Source organism: Ochotona princeps, chromosome X (genome assembly GCF_030435755.1).
Source record: "Ochotona princeps isolate mOchPri1 chromosome X, mOchPri1.hap1, whole genome shotgun sequence".
NCBI lineage: Eukaryota > Metazoa > Chordata > Mammalia > Lagomorpha > Ochotonidae > Ochotona > Ochotona princeps.
Window position 1 is genome coordinate 100,862,305 of NC_080865.1, and position 9,882 is coordinate 100,872,186.

Below are 9,882 nucleotides of genomic sequence, written 5' to 3' on the forward strand. Positions count from 1 at the left end.
ACCATTGATACTATGTTCCCCATCTAATGTGTAGAAGTGGTACTGGTTGCTTGTGTGTTTCCTTTGACTGGAAGCAGGCTATCCTCAGTAAACTGCTTCTCTGTTGTCTTTTCAGCATGACTGTCCTATTGTGTCTGCATTTGAATGGTCTCTTAGCTCTGTTTTGTGGTGATGTGTAGTACCTATTAAATAACCACATAAAAAATGGCACAGTTAGAAATGAGATGGACAGAGAGGTAACAGCATTCACTATCCTGAGTAATAATATGGCATGTCCAAGCTGCTCTTCTAGACCAAAACAAATAGTGTGTTGACATCTCACAGGAATTAGAATGCTAATAAAGAGAAGACATGCTTAGGAATGTGTGATGCAAATAGCGTTCTTACATGCATTTGTGAGTACTATGTTATGCTCATCAGAATGGCATGGAGATTTCAAAAAAAGGCTTCTGCAACAATGAAATAGAGGGACAGCAATGATCTTAAAACCATTGGGAGATGATCATCATTATCATTCCTTGGATTACTAAAGTCAAGTGTGCACATGCTGTTTGTATAAGATTATCAGCTTTCATTTTCTGTAAAGCCCAACACAGTTGCCTTAGATAGCCATTATGAAAAGAAGATCCCCAAGGGTAAGGACAAGAAAGAGGTCGCAATGAGGGCTGGGGGAACCTGACTTCGATATATGGGAAATAACCTTGAAACAAAACCTTGAAAACCACAAGACAGTTAGTTGTTATTGGAATTTTTACATTCTTCTTGCCCACGGTTCTGCTCTGCACTCCAAGCTGCTAGTTATTTTAGACATTTTGAAGTTTTGCAGACAGAACAGGGTCTGTGACAAGTTCATTTTCAGGCCGCCAGTCTCAAGGATCCACAAGGAATGTCTCTGTGTCATCAGATGAACTCCCTACTCTTGGCTTCAATGAATAAAACTGCGAGTTTGTCCAAGACACTCTGGAACATAAAGGAGAAAGCCCATGGCAAGCAGATCTTGGGTTGGGAAACTCCGCACCTCCCTCTTGAATCATACACTTTCACCAAGTGCCTTCCTTTCAACAAAAGTACAACCTGGACTACTAACAAGAGGAAGAAGAAAGAAAGAAAGTAGAAGAAACAAACAAACAAACAAAACCTGTCCAACAAACCCAAGGAAGGACGTGAAGAACCAACTAAAAAAAAATCAGTGTTAAAGCCAGGTGTGTGTGTGTGTGGGAGCAGTGGATGCTACTAAGGACTTGCATTTGCTGCCGCCTTTGTATCAAGTCTAGTTCAGCTCTGTATTATTTTGGAAATGCCTTGTTTACCATCCTCTAGGAGGTTCTTAAATACTTCCCAGTGAACTCCAGTGACTGGGTGCTTCCTGGTTAAGGCAAAGGACCCCAAGGATGGTGTCCAGCTCTGATTGCTAGCTTCTCTTTCACTGACCCAGAAGTTCCACCTAGCACTTTGGGTCTCCCTCAGGATGCAACACCCACAGGCAGCCATCCCCTACTTCACTGAGCCAGCCCCAGAGGCAGACCCTTGCAGAAGCAGCATGGGCTGAGTTCCCAAGGGAGAGGGGCCAAAAAGCGCGAGTGGTGCACCGCAGCCTTAGAGAAATGGAGCAGCGGCTCCTTTGTGGGCTGGTACAGCCCCCTCCCGGCGCGCAGCAGGAACATTTGATCTGTGGGGTGATTGATAAGTGTGGGAGAGGGGCCGCCGTCCCGCCCTCTCTGCCAGCCTCACTTCTTCCTCTCTCCTCCTCCCTGCTCTTCCCCCACCCCCTTTCTTCTCAGCTCCCTCCCCCTTTCCTGGCAGAAGCGCCGGCGGGCGGTGCACCACTCCAGTAGAGATCGGCCTGCCCCGGGGGCGCTGCCTGCGCTCCCCGAGTGCCCTCACTCTGGTCCTTGCGGGTCCGAAGCTGAGCCGGCTCCCGCGCCTCTCCACGTCGCGAATGCTATCCGCGCCTCCGGGGGAAGATCCGGGAGGCGCGCTCGCTAGGTAAGTTCTCAGCACTCGGGGAACCCCGTGGCTACGACACAGCGGCCGGCTTCCACCAGCTGGCGGCCTTTGGTCGCCGCCTCCAGGCGAGGGAAATGGGCGTAGAGGAGCCTAAAAGCAACCCACGGAAGGTAGCGAGCGGTAGGCTGCCCCCCCCCCCCCCCGCATCCTCCGTCCCCAGTCTGGCTCCCTTGCCGCGGGACAGTCCGTGCGAGTGACATCCACGTCACTGCTGCTACCAGAGGCTCCAACGCCCCAGCATGCCTAAGCCCCGAGGCGCGCCCGTGGGGCCCTGCTCCGGCACGGCCTTGCGCCCCCTCCCCCGCCCCCGAGACTAGCGGAGGTGGAAGAGAGGGAGTTTGGGCTCAGCTCCTGTCCGGTGCCCCGTCTGCTGCGACAGGGACTTACCGACACCCCAGTCTGCCAGAAGGTGAGATTCATCCGGGTTAACTACTGCTGTTTGGAGACAGGGGGTTTTTACGGAGCAGTGTCCTCTCGCAGGCCTGCCAGACTCCAGCCCCTCCTGGCCTGCCCGGCGGCCTTGACCTGCTGTCACTCACCATTTGCCAGCACCCACACCAGGTGGCCGGAGCCGCACTCTGCCCAGTGAGGTGCCTGTAGGACTAAAGCGACCGAGTCAGGGTTGAAGCAGGCGAGGGAGTGCTTGCCTTATTTTAGCGTCCGCCCCTGCCAGATTTGAGCTCCCAGTTCCCCACGTACCTTTCTGCCGCCTTCAAAGCCTGCTCTTGCCAGCTGGGTGCTGTGGCGGTTCTTCCCAGAGAGCAGCAGCTGAGTGAAACTTAAAGTGAGAATCAGGTCTGAAACTAATTTGCTTCCAGTTACTATGTTTTGCCTGTGGAAGCTGAGGGGGTAGCAGAAAGGTCACTTTAGGGGTCCCAGCGTCCCAAATTTCCTTGGTTCTTTGCGAGTGGGAGAATTTCCTGAACCTCCAACTCCCCAGCACCCATTCCTTAGCCCCCTTGACTCTCCCTCACTCTGCTAGTTAATCTGTGCTGGCATGGATTATGGACAAGCATCATCAAGGTCTTGAAGAAAACCACCCTATCTGAGAACTGAAACTAGTATTTGATGTTTCCCTTTCAAAGTCAATAAACACACATTCACAGAAAATGCCACCATCAATATGTAAGTGTAAGTCCAGGAAGCTCACATTCATATTGAGGTGTTGTGAGCTTCTGGAGAGGCTGCTGCAGGCAGAATACCTGGGTTCTCTATCTGATTTTTAGCTTCCTGAATTCTGGCAAGTCAGCATTTCCCCCTGGCGGAATAATGTACTCATCTGTAAAATGAACCTCCTTTGTAAGGTCTTGTTCAGCTCTCCTGTTGGCTTCTAATTCCATGAAATATTAGGTTGATTAATAGATGTTTGCTGAATGAATGTCCAAATAAATAAACCAGCACTCTCGAGGAACTATGCACGTTGAGTGCTTAGAAATATATAGGAAAGATGCTGCTTTGCTATCAAAGCCCAATTGTGCTCTCATTGCCTCACTCTGCTTGCATTTAATGACGCGACTGCAATGGAGAACCAGAGGCCATCTATGGTGTACCCCTCCCCCTCCGTCTCCTTCCCCAGCACCATTCCATTCTTGGTTGTCTTGCGACTTAGAGAAGGAAAATCCAAGGTTCTGGAAAGGAAGGAGCTTGCTAAAGGCTAAGCAAAAAACCACCAGAGCAGAGGGGCTGCTGGTGTGTGGTCCAAGGCTTTTAGTTGAAAGGAGAAAGAGGAGGTAGACAGAAAAAGCTACAGCAAAGTGTGCAGGAGGTGGCTAGAGCTACAAGTCACCTTCCTAAGTTGAAAAGTACCTTATCTCTTCTTCTGCAGGAAGGGACTAGCATGAAAGCAACAGTCCTATGGCCTTGACCTAACAGGAAAGTGATGGGGAGGGGGAAAGCAGGGGGCTTTCTATTCTCAGATGGCTCCACTTGCCTATGCAGCTTTCTATTCTACATCGGGCCAAGCAATTGGACCCTGTGTTGACTGCCCCAGCATCCAGTTTGGGAATGAAGAGGCAGGGGAAACAACCTGAAGTGTTTAGTGGGACAGGCGCATCTCTGTGCAATTTCTTTTCTGTGTTCTATTGCATTTTTTCCTTTTCCTGACTTGCCTCCCCCTTCTGAACAGCCGCAGCTAATGATTTTTTTTTTCCTGAACCACAACAGGCGTTATTCACATCTTGCAAACTCTATCCTGAGTTGGAGGGGGGGGGGGATGTACAATTAAGGAGATACGAAATAATGAATGCAGAAGTTCAACATCTGGCCATTAGCAATGCTCTGAGAAGGTTATATTTCTGTCCAAATCCAATGCCAGAGCTGTGGAGTAGCAGGGTGGATATACAGTCTAACCCCTTTTTACAAATAGAGACAGGAACATCTAGAAACTATGAACTTCCTGGCAATGGAGGAGTTAGGTCAGAGGCTAGGTCCCAGGCACACAGGGTCTGGGTCAGGAATCCTTCCTGTACTCAGGATCCAGTGTTCTGGCCGTACTTCGGCTTCAGTTTGCTCAGCCTCTGTGCCCTTGTAGCCAGAAGGGCTCAATCTCCCTTCCCTGGGGGCTCCCACACCCAGCAGAGGCTCTGCCTGGCAGTGCCTTCCATACACCCACTTCTTTCCTTCCGCCTGGCAAAGGCCCAAGTTTAAACCTCATTATCTGGCTAAGTATGAATCTCAGGGGGAAAGGTTTTTGTTGTTAAATCTCAGTCTGGAAGATCAGGAGTAGGCTTGCAAGTCCAGTACCTAGCTGTCTGGCCAGTCACCACTCAGAAAGTCATTCAGCACTGCAACAAGGCTCTGCATGTGAAGCCTGGATTCCCTGGGAAAACTCCGTGTCCTCCCACAGCCACGCTGGTGTGCGCACACAGCCCTCTCTTCAGCTCCCAGAGCCTCTGATCCAGCACGCAGGCAAGTCAGCGGCAGTTCTGTAGCTAGGAGGGACACAATGCAAACACACACACACACACACACACACACACACACACACGTGCGCAATTGCTGCAAGGAAATGTGGAGTTTACCCCTGTGGAATGGCCAGGTCACCTCTGCACAGGCAGTGCGGAGGTACTGGAGGGAGCAGAGTGAAGAGAGCACTGGGGGACTCCAGAAGCGCTGTCCTGGCTAGCGCCTCTCCAGGGCCTTTTTCTGGAGATACCCCTCAGCCTGAGCTTCTCCGGTGGCCCGGTGGGTTGGAGGTGTAGTAGCTCAAAATGAACTGAGGCAGCCAGAAATTGAGCTTTGCAAAGCCGCTCCCAGGAAAGGGAAGTACGGCCCCACCCTCCCCCAATCAGTGCGCCCTCCTTCGTCCTCTGCCTACCCCCTCCTCCCGTGACGTCACTCTAGGCTTGTCCCGGGGAGCTCGCGAAACCTCTCAGATTCAAACTGCTAGACGCACTGCTGCCGCCTTCACAGGCTGGGAAGCGCGCACCTAGGCTCCGCTGTCTCCACCTTCAGCTCACCCTGCCAGCCGGCTGGCTCCCCACCTCCCAAGGCAGTCGCACGCTGGTCCCGGGCAGCTTCTGCTTCGCTGCATCTCAACCCTTCTCTTCCTCTCCTGGAACCAACCCTGTTTTTTATTTCTGCGCACCACCAACTAAATTGAACCAACAAGCAAAAACAGGGTATCCCCCTTGGGGGCAGCGCCTTCTTTTACCTTGCTTTCTTCCTCTCTTCCTGAAGATGCTAAACTCCTGGCTGAGCGCCCAGGAGTGGGGCCCTGTCTTCTCCTAATGTGTGAGTAGCCCTACTTCTTGTTCCCGGTTCTCCCATCTCCACCCCACTACCAGCTCCATTCCTCATTTCTCCCACTTCCTTTCTTCCTTTTTTTTTTTTTTTTTTTTTTTTTTTTTTTTTTTTAAGTAAAGCGTTTATACTGCTAACCCGAGAAGAGAAAACCTCCTGAGATCTCTTGTAATAGCCCAGCGGAAAAGGAGATGGGCTGGATTTAGTAGGACAACTCGATTACTAATGACTCCGCGGCTGGCTGCGACCCGCAGGGAAATCAGGTGCAAGCTTGTGTTTTCAGGGACGCGCGTGGGGGTGCGCTGAATTGGGGAGGGAGAGCTGGAGGGACAGGAGAGGAAAGAAATCGCTCTGAAAAACAAATCGCGCTGATTTCACTCTGCTAAGTTGCCCACCCCTCATTCTCTCTCCCACTCCACTTCCTGGCTTTGCCATTTTAATCGGGGTTCCTTGTGTTTCTTTCCTCCTGGCATCCTGCTTCCTTTCCCGGCCCCTGCCCACCCCAAGGTTTGCCCTGTAGGTACCTGAGCTGACAGGAAGGTGCCTAAAGATGCTGAGCGGCGTTTGGTTCCTCAGTGTGTTCACCGTGGCCGGGCTCTTACAGACCGAAAGTCGCAAAACTGCCAAAGACATTTGCAAGATCCGATGCCTGTGTGAAGAGAAGGAAAACGTACTGAACATTAACTGTGAAAACAAAGGATTTACAACGGTCAGCCTGCTCCAGCCCCCCCAGTATCGAATCTATCAGCTTTTTCTCAATGGGAACCTTCTGACGAGACTATATCCAAATGAATTTGTCAATTATTCCAACGCGGTGACCCTTCACCTCGGCAACAACGGCTTGCAGGAGATCCGGACCGGGGCATTCAGCGGCCTGAAAACCCTCAAGAGACTGCACCTCAACAACAACAAGCTGGAGGTACTGAGGGAGGACACCTTCCTGGGCCTGGAGAGCCTGGAGTACCTGCAGGCAGACTACAATTACATCAGTGCCATCGAGGCAGGGGCGTTCAGCAAACTGAACAAGCTGAAAGTGCTCATCCTGAATGACAACCTGCTACTGTCCCTGCCCAGCAATGTCTTTCGCTTTGTCTTGCTGACCCACCTCGACCTGAGGGGCAACAGGCTGAAAGTCATGCCTTTCGCTGGTGTCCTTGAACACATCGGGGGCATCATGGAGATCCAGCTGGAGGAAAACCCGTGGAATTGCACCTGCGATTTGCTTCCCCTCAAGGCTTGGCTGGACACCATCACCGTTTTCGTGGGTGAAATTGTCTGTGAAACACCCTTCAGGTTGCATGGGAAAGATGTGACCCAACTGACCCGGCAAGAGCTCTGTCCCAGGAAAAGTGTTGGGGAATCTAGCCAGAGGGGCAGCCAAGCTGACACACACATCCAGAGGCTGTCGCCTACGATGAATCCTTCTCTTGGCCCAACCAGAGCTCCAAAAGCCAGCCGACCACCCAAAATGAGAAACCGTCCAACTCCGCGAGTGACTGTGTCCAAGGACAGGCAGAGCTTCGGCCCGATCATGGTGTACCAGACCAAGTCTCCTGTGCCCTTCACCTGCCCCAGTAGCTGCGTCTGCACCTCTCAGAGCTCAGACAATGGACTCAACGTGAACTGCCAAGAAAGGAAGTTCACTAATATCTCCGACCTGCAGCCCAAGCCTACCAGTCCAAAGAAACTCTACCTGACAGGGAACTATCTTCAGACTGTCTATAAGAATGACCTCTCAGAATACAGTTCTTTGGATCTGTTGCATTTAGGAAACAACAGGATTGCAGTAATTCAGGAAGGTGCATTCACAAACCTGACTAGTTTACGCAGACTGTATCTGAATGGCAATTACCTTGAAGTGCTGTATCCTTCTATGTTTGACGGACTGCAGAGCTTGCAGTATCTCTATTTAGAATATAACGTCATTAAGGAAATTAAGCCACTGACCTTCGATTCTCTGATTAACCTCCAGCTACTCTTTCTGAATAACAACCTGTTGCGGTCCTTACCCGATAATATCTTTGGGGGCACGGCCCTCACCAGGCTGAATCTGAGAAACAATCATTTTTCTCACCTGCCCGTAAAAGGGGTTCTGGATCAGCTTCCGGCTTTTATCCAGATAGATCTGCAAGAGAATCCATGGGACTGCACCTGTGACATCATGGGGCTGAAGGATTGGACAGAACATGCCAATTCCCCTGTCATCATCAACGAGGTGACGTGTGAGTCTCCTGCTAAGCATGCGGGGGAGATACTGAAGTTTCTAGGGAGAGAGGCTATTTGTCCAGAAAGTCCCAACTTGTCAGATGGCATGGGCTTGTCAGTGAATCACAACACAGACACGCCTCGGTCACTGAGTGTGTCTCCAAGTTCCTATCCTGAACTACACACCGAAGTTCCGCTTTCTGTCTTAATTTTAGGATTGCTCGTTGTTTTTATCCTATCTGTCTGTTTCGGGGCTGGTTTATTTGTCTTCGTTCTGAAACGCAGAAAGGGAGTGCCCAGTGTTCCCAGGAGTGGCACCAACTTAGATGTCAGTTCCTTCCAGTTACAGTATGGGTCTTATAACACTGAAGCTCATGATAAGACTGATGGCCACGTGTACAACTATATACCTCCACCTGTGGGTCAGATGTGCCAAAACCCCATCTACATGCAGAAGGAAGGGGACCCGGTAGCTTATTACCGAAACCTGCAAGAGTTCAACTATGGCAACCTGGAGGAGAAAAAAGAAGAGCCAGCCACACTTGCTTACACAATAAGTGCCACTGAGTTGCTGGAAAAGCAGGCCTCACCCAGAGAGCCTGAGGTGCTGTATCAAAATATTGCTGAGCGAGTCAAGGAACTCCCCAGTGCAGGCCTAGTCCACTATAACTTTTGTACCTTACCCAAAAGGCACTTCACCCCTTCATATGAATCTCGACGCCAAAACCAAGACAGAATCAATAAAACCGTTTTATATGGAACTCCCAGGAAATGCTTTGTGGGGCAGTCAAAACCCGACCACCCTTTACTGCAAGCTAAGCCGCAATCAGAACCAGACTACCTCGAAGTTCTGGAAAAACAAACTGCAATCAGTCAGCTGTGAAGGGAAATCATTTCCAGCCCCATGGCATCAAAGGATGCTGCTCCAAACTGTCGGAAGCACTGCATTCCCGCTCCTGCCGGTGTTCTCCTTTCCCAGCCTTAATGCGGGACTTTGAAAATGTTTGGAAATGGGGTGAGGCGATGGTAGTGCTGTTGCAGGTTTCCCTTTAAATTATTTCTCTCTTGCTTTCTCCTCTATCTGTTTCTTTTTCTCTTCCTAGGAACCATTAGTCAATGTGAATGTTCCTATGATTCATTTTTTCTCATGTATTTCATTGATGCTCTTGTTTCTGGCTTTTATTTTCCAGTATGGGAGTAGAAAGAGGAGATTATAGTTAATGAAGAGAGAACAGGCAAACTTTTCAAGTGAAAATTTAGTCTATTTCGTAGAAGATCTCCAAAGATCTTGTGGGACTGTAACTTCCTTTGTAAATAGTGATCTATGCTATTTCCATCTTCAGTTACCAAGTGTAGCCACTGGGTATCATTTCTTTGTGTTAAAGTGCCTTTGCACTTTAAGTACATTACTTAAATGTTGCTTTTAGCTTTGATAAATTGAAAATATTTTAATGTGTTGTATTTTGAAATTGAAAACACTGTAAAAATAGACTGATGTGTCAGCTATGTGAAGTCAACACACAGCTTTCTTGAGTTACAGGAACAAGCCTGTCATCAAATGATTCTAGTTCTAGGATTCTATAGACTTAACTGTAAAATATTTCCTTTCCTCTCGGTTTGTTTTCAGTGATTTTATTTAAGTCAATTAAGGTGATCTAATAATGGACTAGAGGTAATAAGCCTCCTTAGTTGGGATTAGTAATTCATTAATAAAATATATTTAACCCATTGTCAGAGTGAATTGAACGATTAATGCCCTACCCTAAATTTTCATTTTACACTAACATGGTCAGTGTTTTAGATTATTTTCCTAATTAAGAGTACATTACACAACTTGTAATATATTTTTTCTGCATTAAATTAGATATTTTTATATATTTAAAAGAAAGAGTCGTGTATTTCTAACTTTTTAATTGAAATTAATATTTT

At 49.0% G+C, this 9,882-nt stretch overlaps 1 protein-coding gene across 1 annotated transcript; it reads left to right on the forward strand.

Moving 5' to 3' along the window:
• Nucleotides 1-1,849: 1,849 nt before the first annotated feature.
• On the forward strand, nucleotides 1,850-9,681 carry SLITRK2 (SLIT and NTRK like family member 2). The gene is made up of 2 exons (XM_058658930.1): nucleotides 1,850-1,986; nucleotides 6,256-9,681. Exon 2 carries the CDS (start codon nucleotides 6,299-6,301, stop codon nucleotides 8,834-8,836), a length of 2,538 nt encoding a protein of 845 aa, XP_058514913.1. The 5' UTR covers nucleotides 1,850-1,986; nucleotides 6,256-6,298; the 3' UTR covers nucleotides 8,837-9,681.
• The last annotated feature ends 201 nt before the right edge of the window (nucleotides 9,682-9,882 follow it).